We start from the raw sequence: 21,443 nt of genomic DNA, 5'->3' as shown, positions 1-21,443 counted from the left end.
ATTGTCCTGAAGCAGTGGTAGGGTTAATACTGGGACGTGTAAAAGTGCTTTTTTAAAGCCTACTTACAGAAATAAATGAGTTTTACTGAGTTTTTACTGAGTTTATTTGTAAGTACCAAGGGTGATTCCATATTAAACTTTTGCTCGTAAGTATAGTTAGTGGCAGCCCTGGCCCGCTTGTCACCCGGTCGGGCGCGCATATTGGCGCACGTTTAGCGCCATCTGCGCGTGATTGATGGCACTAATGCGCGAAAGCCCGCCCGCCGCATTACCGAGTGGATTCCGATCAAACCGTGGTTTTAAATTGTCTACTTTTATTAATGCATTTCTATCCACTGAAGTTCGGTGCTAAAGTAACTGTTCGCTCGTTTTTTATTTGTTTTTTTCGTGAAAAAAGCTACATGAATCTACGGTGTGTTTACACAACCATCATCATCATCATCTCAGCCATAGGACGTCCACTGCTGAACATAGGCCTCCCCCAATGACTTCCACATCGCACGGTTGGTAGCAAGCTGCACCCAGCGCCTTCCTGCTACCTTTATCAGGTCGTCGGTCCACCTTGTGGAAACAATACAGAAACAGAAACTGTAGCAAACGCACCACGATTAAAAGGCGATTGGTGGCTTCCTGCTACACCTGGATCAAACCGTAGAAGGCTTGCCGGTAAAAAGGGATCGATGTTCTGTACGAGCAGTACGCAGTGACAAAATACTATGCACTCACGTACCTTGAGCAGATCGTTGACAGTTCCACCTCGAGTATGGGCAGCAGCAGTTGGGAATTCCTTCGGTTTCTAGCACATTTGGGCGTGTAGATGATGAGGTAAGTTGAGATCACATGGGAGGGTGACTAGCACACGCGTCGACGGGCCCGTTGGATACGAATAGAAGATGGCGATGTGACCGGTGCGGCCTCCAAAGCGNTAAAAGGCGATTGGTGGCTTCCTGCTACACCTGGATCAAACCGTAGAAGGCTTGCCGGTAAAAAGGGATCGATGTTCTGTACGAGCAGTACGCAGTGACAAAATACTATGCACTCACGTACCTTGAGCAGATCGTTGACAGTTCCACCTCGAGTATGGGCAGCAGCAGTTGGGAATTCCTTCGGTTTCTAGCACATTTGGGCGTGTAGATGATGAGGTAAGTTGAGATCACATGGGAGGGTGACTAGCACACGCGTCGACGGGCCCGTTGGATACGAATAGAAGATGGCGATGTGACCGGTGCGGCCTCCATAGCGTGACTGCCCTCAAGTTGTCAATAAAATTCCAACTCGAAGGACGGAGCGCATAAGCAGCCTAGTTTGACTGCGTTTTGTCACTACATTGATACTTATGCAGAGACATCGATACCCGCGATTATTATGAAAATTAAACGAAAAGTTACGATGACGGAACAGAAACAATACCAAATTCTTATAATCATCACCATCATTATCACCAGGTCATTTAGTCCACTGCAGGACCTCGCATCTCTCCCTGTCCATATTGTAATAAATGTATATTTCTAATTTACCAGAAGCTAATGAAGGATTTGGCATGTACTTCCCACGCTGGTCAGACGGGTTGGGGAAGAGGGAGGACATTTTGCTAGAAAAACATTGTTAAACAAATGAAATGTAGTCTGATCGGGCATGGGTTACCTAAATTAATAAATAAATGAAGGAATACATTATTGCAACTTACCTCTCAATGCCAGTGAGGCGGGGATGGCGGTATTTCTTGGAGAACAGCAGACCACCTCCCCAGGCGGCCTGGTGGAACAACAACAATGTTTATCATCAACATCTGCATTTTTTTTCGAATTATATGATAGGGCTTAAAACGTGCCCGTAACCGTGTAAACGTAACTTGAAGTTATTTTAGGTAACATCACTAGACAAATTAAATACAAAAAACATCATCATCATCATCATCTCAACCATAGGACGTCCAACATAAAACGTAATCGTCTCAGATTTTGCATGACTTCTGATGACGTCACTAGACCGCGAACTTTTTTTTTTATTTCAAAACTAAAAATCAAATCGAAATCAAACTTGGTTTTGGACTAGAATGAAGTGCTTTTACAAAGTTATTGTGTCTTACATTTATAAAAGGAATTAAAGAAACATTTATTGCAACGAACATCGCACAAAAAAGGACAATTGAAAAAAAATACAGTAAAACATTAAGAAAGAGCAAAGGGACCCGACTCAGCAGATGTGGCCCACAGTGACGAAGGCCGCGACCAGAGTAAATAATACAAATGAGCAGGTCATCTTCATAGAAACGCACCGAGCGCGGTTTGTATGTGAGCGCGCCAATATACGTATGCGGCGCGCACGCACTCACTGACAAAATTCGGCGCAACCACGACGAATATTATGACCTACTCATCTACCACCAANTGTACATTTTCAGCTGCCTAGTGCGTGGCCTCTCTTAAGTTTAACCACACCAACGCGTGCAGATAGCCATCGCCGGCGCAATCACGGCGCGATCATAGGCCAATGACAGGTCGCGTGAACTGTCATGTTCAGCAGTATACTTCATTTCATTTGTTAAATCGGTTCTCATGGTGTATGACGTCGAACGTCGCACGTCGTTGAAGCATTAGACGATAAATAGGGATCATGGAAGAAGAGCTTTGTCCAGAAGTAGACTTCATTTCATTTGCTATCGGTTCTCATGGTATCTGACGTGGCAGGTGCCGTTCTTCGTGAACGCGACGTCGGGCACGACGGTGCTGGGTGCGTTCGACCCGCTCATGGACATCGCGGATATCTGCCAGAAGTACGACATGTGGATGCACGTCGATGTGAGTACCAAACACTTTTAAATAAACAAGTATAGAATTGAAATTGGGTAGTTAACACCAATAGCTGAAACCAGCGTCGTGGAAGAGTAAATACAAATCCCATCAAAAACATTACTTGTCAAAAAAACCAAGTCTCGCAACTCAGTTGTTCTACGGTAAAAAGTTGTGAGATCCATGTAATACCAAGTCCAGGCCAGGAAATCTTTAACGTTTTACATAAATATATTGACTTGGCCATCGCATGAAAACACGTGTAAATCAATATATTTATGTAAAACGTTAAAGATTTCCTGGCCTGGACTTGGTATTACATGGATCTCACAACTTTTTACCGTAGAACAACTGAGTTGCGAGACTTGGTTTTTTTGACAAGTAATGTTTTTGATGGGATTTGTATTTACTCTTCCACGACGCTGGTTTCAGCTATTGGTGTTAACTACCCAATTTCAATTCTATACTTGTTTATTTAAAAGTGTTTGGTACTCACATCGACGTGCATCCACATGTCGTACTTCTGGCAGATATCCGCGATGTCCATGAGCGGGTCGAACGCACCCAGCACCGTCGTGCCCGACGTCGCGTTCACGAAGAACGGCACCTGCCACGTCAGATACCATGAGAACCGATAGCAAATGAAATGAAGTCTACTTCTGGACAAAGCTCTTCTTCCATGATCCCTATTTATCGTCTAATGCTTCAACGACGTGCGACGTTCGACGTCATACACCATGAGAACCGATTTAACAAATGAAATGAAGTATACTGCTGAACATGACAGTTCACGCGACCTGTCATTGGCCTATGATCGCGCCGTGATTGCGCCGGCGATGGCTATCTGCACGCGTTGGTGTGGTTAAACTTAAGAGAGGCCACGCACTAGGCAGCTGAAAATGTACAGCTAGTTCAGAGCAGTCACAACTGACCAGTCGTGAAAAACTTGTCTGGTTGTTAATACACTAATGGCAGCCTCATACATTCGCCTTGTTGTCCGGCTCCACTTTAACTGCGAAAGCCAGGCTGCCTAGTGCCTCTCTAGGAATCCCAGTCCCCGATCAGTTTCGGCAAATTATCGCACCATCTCTTAAACGGGTAACTTGGGTTCTATATTTTTAAAGTCAACACACTCTTACAACACACAAATACACACACCACACACATACACACACCACACACATACACACACCACACACATACACACATCACACACATTCAAACAGCACGCCTAAAGTAGTATGTTTATGGAATATTTTTACGGAAGTGGGCGTTAGTAGTCGCACCACAGTTCTCTGAAACTATTGCGGCTATTATCGTACACGCTTTTTCATGTACAAATTTTCTTGTTTCCAAAATAATTTTTTTGAATTTTTAATTTGAATCTTATCTCCAGTATTGCCTGCGCTGCCCAGATTCAGACACTTCCCAGTCCGTGGTCGCCATTCTACAACTTTTTCGTTGCACCGACCATGAGTTATATGAAATCTGAATTAATTCTGCGTCTGCTGGCTGAGCCATTGACCAAAAGACTACATTCCCTCTCGGCCAAGCACATAGTTCTACTGTTGGATAGAATTGTGGATGATAAGGTATAAGACAGGGAAGCACAAAAGTTTCTAATAGGTTTTTCAGGTGCACCACGCAAAACCCGGTTTCAGATAATTATATCAGAGGGTCCATAATTGTATCTTACCTTACCAATAACACCTTTTGTAAACATTATGGAAGCAATAAACTATTGAGTATTGAGTATTGAGATAGATATAATTAAACCCACAAACATTAAAGCCTAAGCACACGATGCGTTGCGGTGGTGCGACGCCGGAGTAGTGTCGATACGTCATTTTACATACATTAGAAATATCTGTGGCACACGAGCGGTGCGGCGCCGCAACGCTTCATATGCTTTCGTTCTTCACTACACTACACTACACTACATTCCACACTCACATTCCCGCGGTCCTTGTGGTAGCGCACCATCCGTTCAAGCTCCGAGGGTATCATGCGGCCGCGCTCGTCCGAGGGCACGCTGATGCAGTAGTCCGTGCCGAGGCCGCAGACCGAGGCGCAGGACTTCACGGAGTAGTGGCACTGGGGACAAACCAGAGCGATTAGACTAAGAAACCCTGCAGTCTATTTTTTTTGTCGGAGGATAGTTGGGCTGGTAATCAGTATCAATATGGAGGTAAAGTAATGTAAAGTAAAAAGTATTTTATTTACCAACAAAAGGTTTACAAACAGTTCTTCTAGCGGCTGCTGCACTAAGCTGTGCTTGTGTCGCACGCGGCAGCCATAAGTAACACAAGTTTAACAATAAGTATTGGTGAAATATAGTAAGGACACTCAGTACATGGCAATTAACGCACAGATACTGATTTGGTGTCAGCCGTTTCCATATAAATTCTGTACTGTAGTTTGCGAGTCTAAAGATTCAAACGTGACAGAGCTCGGACGTTTAAAACTTCTCGCAGACTATAGATTTTTAGTCGACCGATAGTTTGGTCGGCTTCTAATCTAGTCTTCTAGTCTAGACAAAGTAACATTCGTAATAGTTTGGAAATATCGATTTTCCGGTTTTCATGTTTAGCCGGTGCCAAGTACAAACTTTGAACTAAATAATGATCCCCGCCCTCCTTGTGTTTCAGTGAAGAATCTTGGCACTTTTCTGTGAACTCACACGGACATCTTGAAAGAACTTGAACAATTAAGCCGAACGGTGAAGGGGTCGGAGTGGCCGACTCGAGATCCGTCGAACGCGGGTTCGAATCCCACCGCCGCTCGACTATTTAATTGTGGTGAGCCTACTCGTAACACAAATTTATTTAGCTTAACACGAGGGGTTAACGGGACTATTAGTAATTTGTGCAATACACATTGCTAATAATCTTTAAAAAAAAAATGTTTCATTTCCCTACACCACCCAGCCATTTTCATGCTCCTTTCATTTCATTCATAACATATCCCACAAAGATCTAAAGTATAAGTGATACAATTTCCTCCTGTAGCAATAATCACCTGGTCCGAGGTGAACATGACGAGGTGTCCAGGGATGCTGGTGAGCCCCTTCTCCTTGTACTGCGGGAACTTGTGGTGGCGCGCCGCCAGGAACGCGTACAGGTTTGACACGGAACCACCTGCAAGAAAAACGTCATCATCATCAGGTCATGCAGTCTCCACTGCAGGAGGACCTAATTATCAGAGCAACAGGCACCGTGCTGTACAGATTGATTGGGGAGATTATACCGTAGACTTGCCATGCAGATGCGCCAGTGAGTACTAATCAGCGCGACTTGAGTCACCCCCTGATGCTTTGCCATGATAAGGAAATTACTCTCGAGTCTCAGTTTCTGAATCTTCAATAGTTACCTATCTATTGTATCTTATTATGCTTGTTCAGCATATCATGCATAGATTGATAATTATAGGTGTACCAGAATCTCATGGCAAACAAAAATATTGGAAAAGTGTGTTTTTCATATGGCAATTGTCTATGGTTTAATTGTCACCTGTCAAAGAAAATTATGAAATCTGTCAGCCGCTGCAAAAATTTTGTAATCTCTTCTTGACTATTTGTTATTTTTGTGAAAAAATCGAAAAAGCTCAAGCAAGTCATATTGTTTTCAATGTGAATTGTAAAATAAGGCATAATTCAAAGTCAATCTTTGATTCTAAAGCGCGTCGTCGAGTTGACAGTAAGTTGGACTGAAATATTTTGATACATTTAGTTTATTTCCCAATTACGTCACAAGGAGGGTTATGTTTTTTTATATTATTCTTAATAGCTGCTTTATCGGGGTTTTCATGTATATCTCACAAATTGGTGCAGGGGAATGGTCAAAATGTTATGACCATGTAAAGAAAATTGAAAAAGATTTTATCTCTTTATTTTGATCATCTATTGAAGAACAAGAAATTGCAAGTGGAATTCTTAGAATCGTTTTCTAGTTCTGAATGAAGTGATAAGTTAAAAGTATGATGCATAATAAAATTAGTTACTTAAATTAATAATACGATTTATTTATTTTTCAAGACACATTCCCGATGTACAACATTCTTCATACACATACCTACCTAAAATGTATATTCGTACTTCATGTTCATTAATATTAAAGTCATAAAAGTAAAAAAATAAACAGTATCAAGATCGTTTATTCCAATTTCCCCAGTATTGCTCTCAACAAAGTTTATTTTCCCTATTTGCCATGAGATTCTGGTACACCACTAATAGCACATAATATTAACGTTTCAACCAAGCACGCCCACTACTGGACAAAGGATTCACCAAAGGATTTTCACAATGATCGGTCCCGCGCAGTCCGCATCCAGTCCCGCGAACTTTACTAATTTGTCCGTGATCGCTACTCAAGAAATCTATACTTATAATAAATCTGTAGAGAGGTCAATTCTGTACATGAAATATATTTTCAAAATAACTATCAGGGGGTGATTAATTATCGATATTGATGCCAAAAATGCAATCAGTAAATTTTTTGTCTGTCTGTCTGTCTGTATGTCTGTATGTACTATGTTCCTTACAGAAACAAAAACTACTCGACGGATTTTAATGAAACTTGGTACAATTATTCTTCATACTCCTGGGCAGGTTATAGTATTCCCACGGGAACGGGAATTAGCGGGTAAATCCTTTTGTATGAAAAATCTAAACCGCTTAAGTTAGACGCTTGAAATTTGGCATGCAGGTACCTTAATAAACTTAAAGCTTAGTTACAACAGGATATTGCAAAATTCCCACGGGAACGGGAGTTAGCGGGAAAAAACATTTGTATGAAAAAATCTAAACCGCGTAAGATAGATGAAGGGGGTAAAACGGGATCCACGCGTACGAAGTCGCAGGCGGCCGCTAGTTTCAAAATAAAAGAGAACTTCAGCATAACAAATCATAACCAAATAAAATTCCTGCTCATACCTGGGGCCAGGATAGAGTCGCCAGTCTTCCAGCCGATCATGTCCCGCATTTTCTGGAGCACCACATTCTCCATCAATATGAAGACCGGCGCGATTTCGTACGTGAACATATTGGTGTTGGCAGCGGCTGTCAGCCACTCGCCGGCCAGGGAAATGATGTCCAGCCCGCAGGATAGCTGGTTGAAGAAGTGGGGGTGGCCTGGGGACAAAGATAAATCATCAAGGAAAGGTCTTATAAATAAATATTTTGCTCTTAGGCTGGTTTTAGTGTCACGCGGACCGTCCTCTGTGGACCCGCTCCGCACGGCCAATCTTTATAAACTTCTAGGGAGCGTTTTAGAGTAATGCGGTCCGGAGGAACCGCTCCGCTCCCTAGTAGTTCATACAAATCGGTCGTGCGGAGCGATCCGCACTGACAGTCCGCATGACAATAAAACCAGCCTTAGAGATTAACCACACTAGCTGAAGTTGAAACAGTACCTCATACAATCGTAATTTAATAAAACGCGGCCGTAACAGCGAATTACACTTGAAAATTTCGACGGGTTCATCCATTTAAGTAGCTCAGTAGGAAGAGCAAGCGCCTGGCAAGCGAAAGGTCTTGACGATTCCCACCTTGGGCAGTTCGATTTTTTAAAGTATTAATAATTTAGTTTGAGATGCAACTCTTAACGCTACAAAAAATATTAATAAGTAGCATAGTTTGCTTCTACGAGCCGTGTAAGTCCCACAGTGTAGAGTGGGATGACCGCGGAGGGTATTGGTCGTGGTCGTGTCTTAGCAGTATTAGTACTTATTTTATTATTCTGTGGTATTAGTGAGAATACCACGGGTCGAACCCTGGACGGCCAGTTATGACCGCCTAATTTGACCAAACCATGCGTTATTACGCATTCGCATAATAAATGTTACAGCACAAATTCAACCCTACATTTCGTACCTTCTTTTACACGAAAGTAGTCAGGAAAAACCGTACCTAAATCACATTACGTGTTGATTTCTTGCGTCCAATGTTTTTTAAGATATTCGATCCCCAAAGAGTAATTTTCTCTTACACTACCAGCACCAATTTCACAGTCCACCAAACTGTCGACACCGGAAGTAATACTGCGCGCCATTTCACCGCGATTGTTCGCCGGACGTGCCGCCATGTTGGATGGAGAACACTTCCGGGATCCGTTGCAATTGGGGAAAACTATTCGGGTGTCTTTTTGAAGATTTTGGGATGTATTTTAAAATGTGTGGTGAAGTTTTAAAGTGGTTTAGCCATTTCTTACAATTGCCTTGTATCGATTTTACTTAATACTCGTAAATATTTTGAAGCGACTTTCAGTTTCAACTTGTTAAAAAGACAATGTTAAGTAATTTAGGGTGTCACGTTTATTGATATTAATAGCCTAATAGCTTATGGATTAGTCTTCATCCAATCGATTCTTATTAATTTTAATGTTCTCTGATTGGTTTCGTTGCGAATCCAATGACATTTACTTTCCTCCGGGACAAACTTGACCTTCACTGGTTGGGTTTTTATGGGCGGTCAAGTTGTAGATCCTGACTATACAGCTGTAGCTTGAGGAGAAATAGGAATAATCCCGATAGTGATTAGTCCAATAAATATCAGAATTTAACCCGTCGAAGATCCATTAAGTACAGAATGTCTATCTACCTAAGTATCATGTCATAAAAAGGTTCGAACTCTGCCATTATATTGATGCATCCATAAATAACGTGGTTAATCTAAAGAATCCCTTCTTTATCCGACGCAGATCCTTTTTATAACGTCGTTAGCCGTAAGCCGCCATCTTGCTCGTTCGGCGGGTCATATTGCGGCCGCCGTTTTTTTTTTCAATTTGACATTAGGTCGGTTATTGAATGAGGTAATTTTTGTAAAAGAGGTCCACGTAGGTATTTCCTTAGGATAATGATTATGGCGTTATAAAACTCTTTTTTTCTAGGTAAAGTAGGGTAGAGGCATTTATTCAGACTCTACCTAACTGCACGTAAGACACCTTTTTATTGCAGAATCGTTAGAAAACTACATAAATGGTCAAAGTGTAAAGCTTGATATGCCATCGACCGGTAGTTTTACTCGTAGTAAGTTTTAATAATAAATACTCCCAATGTTAATGGATGTAAATTATTAAGACTTATTAATACGAAACACATTTTTTCTGAACCTAAGTGACTTGGGTGACTTTCTAAAAGGGAAATTTTCTCTTTCATATGATTTCTTTTCTGGTTTCACGTCAGTTTTATAATCTAGAAAAAGTCAGTTTTAAATATCATGAGCATACAAAAACGTCGCCTTTAACCAAGTATTAATTCATCACCATATTTTTCCCACATAATAAACAAACCCTACAGTGAGTATAAAGTATTTATCTCGCCAGCGCTGATGATAAAAAACAATCAATCCTCTATTCACACTCCCCCGCTATTCCCGGGGGCGTGTTTTGGGTGCTAGGGTGACCACACTTTTGTAGTCCTTCAATTTGTGTTAATATTCAATAAGCAATGATAATATTTGTACGAGCACGATCGTACATACTGCTGCACCGTCAGCATCGACCGCCGGGCGACCCATGAACCCTCAACGTGCACCGTCGGCACTCTACACCGACGACACACTAACAAATACCAATGAATGCGTATAGTAAATAAAATAATGCTAAGTCGGACTCCACATTAAAGGTTGTGGGAGTACACTGCTGTACTCGAAGCATGAACAAAATATCAATATTAATCATTTTATCTGTATGAAAAACAAAACAGCACCGCTACGGTTTTGTATGGAATACGATGCCATTACGAGAGTCATTCGTGCTTACACTCATAAGGCCACAATATACGATTTATCTTTCATCTAGTACTGCCAGTTATTTTCTTAAGGCCATCTTCTCATTGATGAGAACGGTCTTTAAAATGGCTACTTATTTGTGACCGTACTGCTTGTGATATCCGTTTTTTTTTTATGCAAAACAAGGCAAGCATTTAACCGCAATCGCACCTGATGTTAAGTGAGATGCAATCTAGGATGTTTATAACTGTTTTAATTTTAACATAATTATTTTATTTTACTAAAGATTTTTTATCAGCTTCAAACTTGATACCTCCCGAGTCTATAGAATCGTGGCACTCGTGGTCACCCTCGTCTGCAAGTTTTATTTCGCAATTTCCTCTTTTTATCAGTCGGCCGACCGCGGTCATGTTACCTTGGAAAGGCAGTGGGGTCGTAGATATCATTCTTATGAAGGCCTGATAAAAATATGCTGCTATCTAAATTCCTATAAAAATTGCGATGGCATAAAAGAGCGACAGTACTAATATACATTCAAATGTTTATAGGTAAATTGTTAGTTGGGAGAGGCATGTGTCAAGACGATGAACTTCTCTGACTAATATTACTGTATAATTCTTTCTTTTCGTATGGTAGTCGTCAATGTATATCTATCAGTTTGTACATGTCTTTAGTTATTTAATATTATTGACTCTACATAGACTGAAATTCCCAAAATTATAATATTAAAGACCAGTTTATAGTCAATATTAGTCAGCCATAATGTTGCAAAATTCCGCACTAGAATTTGTGCCACATCTATGCGAAGAAAGCAATGGTAAAAGAATATTATGTTCCCACAACCTTATCTATTTAACCGCCTCTTCCTAGTAATTCAATGTTATTCAACCGACTTCCCCAAAGTCCCCAGAGTAAACCAATCTTATCGTGTGCCCCAACACGACAATACATCTAATTTGAATTCCCTGTTTTGATTTCATCCCGTCCTCTGGTCGGGACGATAAACCGGCCCAGGGGAATGTAGTGTATCAATTGACAGTTTTTTTGGGATTTTAGGGTTGAATATGTCTGTAAAAGTGATGTACTTTTACTTGATAGAGGCACGGTAATGTGGCGCAAATTAATGGAGCAATATGGTATAATTTATGAATAGTCTCCTACGAGATATTTAAAAACCAGGTTTTCACCAAAGCGGAGCGGAGAGGAGCAGAGCACAAAAGTGTCAGGCCGTCAAATTATTCTATAGTTTTTGACAGCGGCGGAAAAAGGAGAAGTGGAAATAATGAAATCTGATTGGTTATCCAAAACACTACTCCGCTCTGCTTTGATCCGCCTTGTGGAAACCGGACCTTATAGCACCAAAAACATTCTCATGATAAATGTTGCCAAGAAGAGGCATTAATGGTAATGACACGGTACGGGACTATTCCCACCTCTCGTTCCCACCACTGCAACTCCTGTGTAGCCAGGATCTACAGCTTGACCGCCACAAAAACCCAACCAATGAAGGTCAAGTTTGTCCCGGGGGAAAGTTAAACTGTCATTGGACCCGTAACGACATTAATCAGAAGAACATAGGAGGAGTTCGAAATTAAGGTACGACTTCCCTCCATTGCAAAGCGGATGACAGGTGACAAACAAAGGTTTAAAACCTTTAAGAAAAAGATTATGCACCACGGACAATAAATTAAATTAAGGGGGCCTATCTTATGAGCAATTAGCAACTACCTGCCAATAATATTTTTCACAAAATCGCTTAAAAGCACGGAAATTTTTCCTTGTCGCGACAAGATCGGTGTAATAAATTGCGGAAACAGATGTATGTTGTATTGAATTAAGCATTATATCACGTTCATGTTTCCAAAGATCACACTCCCACAAGATATGATGGGCAGACTGCTCATGACTGACATCATCAGTGGAACACTCGCAAAAAGGAGACGGAACTAGTTTGAATTCGTGAAGTTTATGTTTAAAGTTGCCATGTCCCGTGAGGAACTGCGACGAGCAATGGTCGATTTCTAACCATCGCCTAGTTAGACGTTCGCGTACATTCGGGAAGAATTTATATAAGTGACGTCCTTTGACTGACGTATCCCATCTTTTTTGCCATTCATTAAGTAAATCACATAAGTAATGACACGGTAGTGTGAAAAAGTTATCAGATCTCATGTAGAGTCAACACGCCCTAACTCTACAAGCCCTAAGAATAAGAATGTCTTTATTCAGCACAATTTAAGGTATATGTACAAAGCAACAGTATACATAAAAGATAAATAAAAACATATGCTGAATAGATGCCCGCTCAGCAAAAATCGCGACATGACACAAACGTCATGCCGAGAAGCTGGTTTTCAGCGGGAACCAATGCGTGATGAGGATTGCGCGCCCTTCTGGTCGAGACGGTTTGAACTTTGGTTTGATCAGACAGTGTCAGACAGGTTATTTATGCGAGTTACAGTCTGATGTCAGAGTGAGCTAGGTCAGTCTACTGGCCATAAGGGCGCGCACTAAGACCTAAGTAACTCTTCAAGTTGCAAATAAAAGTGCTTTTTTAAAGCCTACTTACAGAAATAAATGAGTTTTACTGAGTTTTTTAAATCGACACAAGTCTCATATTATTGTGCGACCGCTTAGGATTCTGAGCTAAACAAACTCTACACTAGTCTACATCTTAAATATAACCTCCTCCTTTTTTTAAGTCGGTTAAAAATACGTGACACGGCCGTTTCGCTAACGGCACATGGGCGTGAGGTGAAAAATGTATGACCACTACTGACCACTATTCATTATTTCTCTGTACATAGTTCTAGTAGTAACAAATTGAATCAGTGCTTATTTCTAATAATTCCCACATTTCAATTCAAAAAGCTAAACCACTTAATTTACTGTTATTACAAGTCATTTTATCATCCAGCTCATTTAAAACAACTGACACATGATATCATAAAAAATACTAGCACAAAAAGCTACTTTAATTCCATGCGGTAAAGTTGTAAATAACTTTGAAGGATGCAAGCCATTGTTGCCAGACACAAAATATTAATACGTCAGAATGCTTGACGTTTCAACAGATGGGCTCTGAGCTAGGGTTGCTACAAAACTGATGAGATTATTATAAAATTTTTAGAAAGATCTGGAAGTCCTTGAATGGATTCTAAAAATACATTGGATAGTGCTAAAGTAATTCATATTTGCAACAACTGCTACAAAAATGTCAAATATGAAATTTAAATTAATTTGGTCGTTTTCTAAGGTTATACGTTGTATTTAGTTTGCACTTATCATGTAACCAACTGTTATTGTTCTTAATCTAGTTTGTGGTGTAAGTAATCTCGTTGATTTTTTTAATAAATAAATAATATTTTATACCATATGAAGCAAGTACCTAAGACTCAAGTTAATAAAATCTTAGTTTTACTGTCCTTTTTAACGATTATTCAGTAATGTTATTTTTGACGTTAAGAAATTACCACTGATAAAATAGAATTTATGTATAGCCTGACCAGGAACATAAAAACCCTCGCCATGTTGCGGAAAACTAATGGTACTAATTTCTTTTAATGGCAACAGTAACTGAAAACTTCATTGACATGTCACCTTGCATGTCAGTCTATTGCTGTCAAAGTGTAAACAAACTTTATTTTAAATTTGCGCAATTGATTTTGTGAATTAAATTGCTAACATCTTTTTATAGTCGTGAAAGAAAAGTGGTCCACAATGTGTTAAAGTATTTATCGAAGAGAAATACTAAGGGTTCGGACAATATTTTCATTGAATAATGTTTCCGACAAAGGTTGTCAAATTGACTGACATGTTTAATGAAAATTAGCTGTGGTTTGTTTCAAATACCTATTTTAAAGTTTTTTGTCACTTTCTAAGTGTTGAATTTTATGGAATTGGGAAAGAAGTACCGAGTTTGAAGCGTTCATGAGCAGACATTGCAGTTGAATATTCAAGTTCTGAATTTGATTATTGATGAATAATAAAATAAATCCTACTAACTTGATTGATGGTTTCATTTAATTTATTTAAACCAGGTTACCTATAATGATATTTTTTCGTTAATTTATGAAAATATCAAATTAGCCCGTAATCCTGAATCCTGATACATAAAGTTAGCCTATTAATTTAACACAGGTACGACTGTACTCAGTGTTGCACTATCAAATGCAATTGACGCGCCTCTATGCCAGGGTTTTTATGTTCCTGGTCAGGCTATAGTAAGAAAATGTAGAGTCAGTAACGCAAAATGCATTTACTGTCAACCCTACCAACAATTAATTCGAGTCAGGTGTTGCCATAATCCCACTTTAATCTGCATCCAGAGGGCAGCAGCGTCGGTTTTAATAGAAATTACGCGCGCGAACTGTTCGGTTCAATTCGCCCAGCGTTGGGGGATATTTATTAAAATAAGAATAATGGTTGTTTGTTTGGATTAGGGTTAGAGATTTTTGTAGGGTTCAGATATTGAGGACTTAGCGGCTTGGGGGTCAATGTCAGATGTATTTGTATATATTATTATTTGGTAATATTAATTTTGATAAAGTGATATTATGTTCTTCGAGTTAACTATTACTATAATAATTATAGGAACTTTAATTATATTGATAATTACGTAGTACGCAAACCTGACGGCCGATGGGGCAGCAAATCCACCTTGCTGCCCCTAGTTTACAAGGTGGACCGACGACCTCATAAAGGTAGCAAGAGGGTGCTGGATGCTGGAAGTCATTGGGGGAGATCTATGTTCAGCAGTGGACGTCTTGTCTGTGCTGAAATGATGAATGATGATGATGATGATGATGAACCAATATGTCTGGCTTTAGGGTATTGATCCTACCTTTGTAAACCGCTAAAAAACTTTTAAGAAGAATATTAAAATTACTTTTTTTGCGTCTACAATGCTCTAACCCAAATGTTATCCAGTTTATTAATTTAACTGCATATTTGTTTATTTTTATCCACAGACAACGACCTCCTACTTATTATCCTCACTTTTCACAGCTCTCCTCTATCTATCCCACAGACTCCAAAAATTGATTCAAAATCATAACAATGGCCTGTCAAAAGCTATACATTACGCCACAGATAATCTAGGGCACTCCATCGCAGGCAGCGCCCTCTAGAGGACTCCTGTCAAATGCATTTCCCGCCATATCTCCCGTCAATGGTCCACAGATTATATCGAGACGTTATAGTTTTTTGAGGGGTTAAGGCAAAGATAAAATGGTCATTAATTCTTGTGATAAAAATGGCGTTCGGTCGTAAAAAATAAGCTTTCTATAAGCATTAAATCTTCGGATTATTATAAGGGACAAAGTTTGAAGCTACACCTATCTAACTACTTATTTATTGACCGCTTGATTAAGTAAAATCTCATAATTATGTGTCATGTAGGTAGTTAAAAATTACTGTATTTGATTGAAAATGAGGTTGACAAAGATGACTGAGTTTCTTCTGCCACTTCTTCTCAGCACCAGCCCATATGTTGCCCCAAAGTGGTGGTAGGGCAAGCTATATTTGGAACGTGTGTAAGTGCCCTGGAAAGGGCCTATGTACAGAATAAACAATGTTATTTTTATTATTATTTTTTTATTTTACAGTATCTACTACGAAAGTAAATTTTAAGCTCTGTGTATTCGTAAGAACACTACGTGTATTTTGCAATATTTGCAATTCAATTTCGTCCCAAACCAGCCCGTATTAACTCAATACTCCAAAACTAACCGCATTGTGCCACATTACTATGCCGGTCCCGGTCTGACGAAGCATTCAGCTGATTGACGCTTGTGCGGTTAGTTTGCTACATTGTGCTTAATTCGATACATTCAATTGTAGGTGTTGCAAACCAAAGTTGAGTGGGGTTATTAATACGGCACGTGCGGTTGGGGATGGGCCGTAGTTTGGTATTCATCGGTCACTATTGGTACACTACGTTACTCTAGCATTATAAATCGAAAGTAACTGTTTGTCTGTCACGCTTTCACGCCTACACCACTGAACCGATTTTGATGAAATTTGGCATAGTGATAGTTTTAAGTCTCAGGAAAGGACATACTTAGGATCCTGGATTTTGAAACATGGATGAGCGCGATACAGTTTTTCTGTGACAGACAAAATTTCACGCTGGCGAAGCCGTGGGCAAAAGCTAGTAAAACATAGATATAACAATTTTATAAGTACGAACGATGTGTATTGTGTACTGCTATGGATTGATCGCCCGGACCATTGTGTCCGTACGTTATGGTAATCCATTCGCTGATATCTATCATCCGCTCTCCATCAATATCTAACTCAATTTATGATTGATTTTAGTAAAAAGTTGAGCCCTGCGTACTTTAGAATGATAATAGAGTCTTATCCTTTGTTTAAATTTCATCTTTAATGTCAAAGATTGATGCAAACACGATGATTCCTGCTGAAAATCAGTGTCGGGACATCCTACAAGGTGTCCCAACTAAAACTGAGCGAGCGCCCTATTAACATGCATTCGTCTCTTTCTTTTAAATCTGTTGTGTTGTATTGTTATACTGTGTATTAATAAAGTTATTTATTATTATTATTATTTATAACGTCCCATTATAGGTAACTCTACCACCACTTCAGATCAGACCAAATTGGCTGGTGCTGAGACGACTTTGCCCTCGACTTCGCCTGCGTGAACATTGGTCTGTCAAAGAAGACTTTAGCGTTCAGTATTTTTTTTTAGTTTATCAGACAGACAGACCTTGCGTAGAATTTTATAATGTAGTGAAGTATAAATATACTGCACAAGTGCACACAGCGAAAATGAAAAATGGTTTCCAAGCTCAAGTCATCAAAAGCAGCCCGTCGGTCACAATCGATGTGGCTCACGCTAGACCGAGCGTGTGATCGGTTCGGATCCCGGCAGGGGCGCTCTGAGGCCCGGATACAGTGCCCTAATAGGTCTATAAGAGTTTCGATTGAATGTTTGCTGGAATGTTGGATTATAGAACTTGTTTAAGGTATGTTTAACTTTTGCGTTAGCCAAACCAAAATAAGATAAATTACCTAAGATAATAAATTATATATTTACTTTACCCAAGTAGGTAATAGAATTAGTTTGTTTTGAATGATTAATTTGACTTTTTCACTGTAAATAAAAAGTTAGAAATAACTAACTAAAACACTTTGTTTTAATAATTCTCTATGTTTGGTATTAGGTATAATAAATAGGTAGGAGTAAAAAACGATTATTTACTTATGTGTTTAGCAAAAGAAGCATTTCGCAAAGTTTGTGAGTTTCCTAAGAATAGGAATGTGGTGCATTCAATACTCACAAGTAAAATTACTCGCAATGTGCGGGGATCGAACCCGCGATGTCTAGCACAGTAAACCCCCTCGGATTACACCAGACAGCACTATAAAACGCAGCCCCCGTCAAACAATCCCATCATCTGCGCAAACGGCGCGGAAGGATCACGCGCGCCGGAGCGGAATACTTGCTAATTGCGGGGGCATTTGGAATTATTCTACTACTCGTATTAAAGAGTAGGTAATGCTGAGTTTATAAACGTTTTTAGTGGTTAGTTATAACTATAGCCGAAGAAACTTCACTTTCCGTGCGATTCCAGCAATAAGTACGACATCTCTTTGCGCATCAGAGAGTTACAGGCTACAGCGTACCTACTTACTAATTGCCGGATTATTTAGACTTTTCGAGTAACTCTATTGCGGGGTAGTTAATACTGAATTCTGTAAGCGCTTTAATAGTTAAGATAGAAATGATACTAACCTATTTGCAAACAGGTCCCGTTAAGAATGTTTAAGCTAAATATAAATATGCTTGTATTACGAGTGAGTTTAACGACCGTATTCACAAATGATGCTTGCTTAAGTGAAGCAGCAAATCGATCGCACAGCTTTGAATAGAGCTCTGTGATTGGTTCGTATGTTCGATCACCCTGTGCGTTCACGCGCACTGTCCGGTAATAGTCTGTCAATCACCAATGCCTTATTTGACGGAATTGGACTATAATTTTGTTTCGGAATCGTCACATTAATATTGTCCTGTTACAAGCACTGACCTGTCTTGACCTGGTGCTTGAGCGCCATCTTGCAGTCTTCGAGCAGCTGCTTCAGCGGCAGCGGCTCTTCATGCAGCTGCAGGTCCAGGATCTTCAGCATCTCCTCCGGCATCTTGAACTCTAGGATCTGGGGAGGAGGGTGCAAATTGTAGCTGCCTGCAACTAACGCCACCATTTTTTAAAACAGCAACTCCTACAACGCACGATCTGCTGTTTGGAAGCCAATTAAACTCAACCAATGGAGGTTGAGTAGTCCAGCAGTAGTGCAACAAGTTTGAAAAGGTTCGTGTACGGAACATAAAAGAAATAACAAAACCACTTCAGTAGGCCTAAGATGCACGCTGTGATAACTTTTATCGACGTCAAAATGTATGGGGAAAATCGATAAAATGGCGTGATATCCGTTTATCGCGGGGCGCATCTTAGGCCTACAGGTGTACGGTCATTAAATTAAGATAGACCATAAATGAAAAGTTCTAAGTATTTTTTTTTTGTAAACACGCTTGATGTTGAGTGACATCAATCTAGGATGGTACGTGCCTATTCAATGTTACCTTGAAGAGATTCGGATTATAATGCACGGGAAAGACAAAAGCAGTCCAGTTCCAGTCCCTAGCTGTTTGCAATATAAAAGGGCGTGCGTCTGGTAATGGTTCCCTGGTGATGGAAGGAAGCTGGTGGAATGGAAGTGGGTAACATTCGTGACAGATTTAGTTCCAAAATCGCTTCGGTTATTGCCTTTTTAGCACGCAGCTACTTCGTGATCATTCGTCATTGACATTTTGAAAAATTCTGTTGTGATATCGATTTGAAATCTCTAAAGTTTCAGCCAAACCAATGCGTGCAGCCGGCGTGCACAAAGGCGATCAGATGTCGATGAATTTGTAGCGATGAGTTCACATCATCGCGTCCTGTCATTGGCCTATGCACGCACCAGTAATCGCCATCGTCTACGCGACTTGCACGCGTTGGTTTAGCTCAGTCTTTCCCAAAGTGGGCGATAACGCCCCCTTGTGAGCGCTGCAGGCTTAAAGGGGGGCGGTAAGAGACCCAGAAAAAAAATCCGGACGTTGTGTTGAGGCTTGGGAGGCGTCATCTACTAGGAGGACTCTTAGACATCGACTGAGCTCAACTCTTGACTACAAAATGGGGGGCGCTAAAAAATAATTTATTCTCAAAGTGGGCAGTAGACTAAATAAGTTTGGGAACCACTGGTAGCTGAAGCTTAAAAGCTAGCGACGTACCTTCTCGTTGCGGTCGTTGACCTGCTGCACGTAGTCGAGCAGCACGTCCACGACGCGCGCCAGGAACTCGCGCGTCTGCGTGTTGGCGTCCTCGCGGTACGGCAGGATCGCTGCGAGAAACAACTGCAGTTNGATAGATAGATTTTAGTGCTCTAAATATCGATTTTTGAACGTCAATACCTAAATAACCGTTTGAGGTATATTTATGAAATTTAAAGCTGATGTCTATCTTGCAAGTCTCAATACATGAGCCAAATTTGAAGTGTTAATGCACAGCAGTTTTTGAATGATGAGGAGTCAAAAGTGGCTTTAATTGGTTCGTCTAAATATACGCACAGTGCAGTCCCCTCCCTGGAACTAGGCTTAACATGCTCCCGCATGTCTATAGTGTTTGCTCAATGTTGATTTAGTCGATTTTCTCCTCAAAGGAACATGTAAGACAACAATAAAATTTCCAATTTTACAGACCTTCTAGAGCAGATGCCGCAAAAACCATACAAGATATAGAAAAACTTGACGGTCTCACCTGTAGCAAATTGATTAAGCTTTTTTTGGTTCTTAGTAGTTATGTCACCAGGACGCATAGTTTCCGAGGATTAAGCGAAAAACCGAAAAGTGGTACCTTTAAACCCCCCTCTCCCCGCCGGCTCAAGGGCTAAGGGACTTTTGCTATGTTCACCACCTAACTAGGCTAAACAAAGTCCCGAGGTCAGAAATTGTGTTCCACGGATTTCTCTCTAGACCGTCGTTAAGGCATTCAGTGACTGGACTAAGACTAGTTAGTGCTCGTTCCCACGGCATTCTAGTTCAGCAGGATCCAGTAATGCGGGTCCCAGTAGTGGAGGATCCAGTAATGGGAGATCCAGTAATGAGGGATCCAGTAATGGGGGATCCGGTAATGAGGGATCCAGTAATGGGGAATCCGGTAATGGGGGATCCAGAAATGGGAGATCCAGTAATGGGGGATCCAGTAATGGGGGATCCAGTAATGGGGGATCCAGTAATGGGAGATCCAGTAATGGGGGATCCAGTAATGGGGGATCCAGTAATGGGAGATCCAGTAATGCAGGATCTCGCAAATCTGGGGTGGAATTGTGTAAAGCAATCGTTATCATTTGACAGTTCATAACGTACGATTATTCTGTCAAACGCTTTGTTTAACTGACTTTATCGTACGTTATGAACTGTCAAATGATTACGATTGCTTTACACAATTCCACCTCTGGACTGTCGTGGGAACACACATGTATGTTTGGAAGTCCTAATTCGGAGGGACCGGTTTTTGCAAGCGGGATGTTTGTGTGAACGTTAATATTAAAGTACGAAAATATGCTACGAGATCCTGCAAAAAGGGGATGTCTCTGTGGTTTCCACCGCAGGGGCACGACCCTCTCTAATGTACTCGTACCAGAGACAATATCGGTGTAAACTATACCACGGGAACTTATCCTCATTCTAGTATCCACTGCAGAAGCAAAACCCTGTGCCTGAGGCAAATATCGTTGCAACACGGTTACTTATCGCGCTCGCACACTCACTGCGGGCGCCCGTCGCACAGTCGCAACTAGGGCATGAATATCGGAATCTCGGAATCTCGTAATATCGGAATCTCGGACTGCGAGATCCGATA

At 40.6% G+C, this 21,443-nt stretch overlaps 1 protein-coding gene across 1 annotated transcript in view; it reads right to left on the bottom strand.

Annotated features, from left to right (window-relative positions):
• Positions 1-21,443, bottom strand: part of Gad1 (glutamate decarboxylase) — a 53,361-nt gene that overhangs the window by 12,523 nt on the left and 19,395 nt on the right. The window contains exons 4-10 of the mRNA XM_028308977.1: positions 19,814-19,923; positions 18,570-18,696; positions 7,723-7,920; positions 5,811-5,929; positions 4,746-4,886; positions 3,289-3,399; positions 1,688-1,755 (exon numbers count right to left, since the gene is read on the bottom strand). Coding sequence (XP_028164778.1) covers positions 1,688-1,755; positions 3,289-3,399; positions 4,746-4,886; positions 5,811-5,929; positions 7,723-7,920; positions 18,570-18,696; positions 19,814-19,923 — 874 coding nt within the window. The remainder of the gene's footprint in view (positions 1-1,687; positions 1,756-3,288; positions 3,400-4,745; positions 4,887-5,810; positions 5,930-7,722; positions 7,921-18,569; positions 18,697-19,813; positions 19,924-21,443) is intronic.

The sequence above is a fragment of the Ostrinia furnacalis genome, unplaced genomic scaffold, assembly GCF_004193835.3.
Source record: "Ostrinia furnacalis isolate ACB-3 unplaced genomic scaffold, ASM419383v2 OfSCF2576, whole genome shotgun sequence".
Taxonomy (NCBI): Eukaryota; Metazoa; Arthropoda; class Insecta; order Lepidoptera; family Crambidae; genus Ostrinia; species Ostrinia furnacalis.
This window is presented reverse-complemented; position numbering and strand designations above follow the sequence as displayed.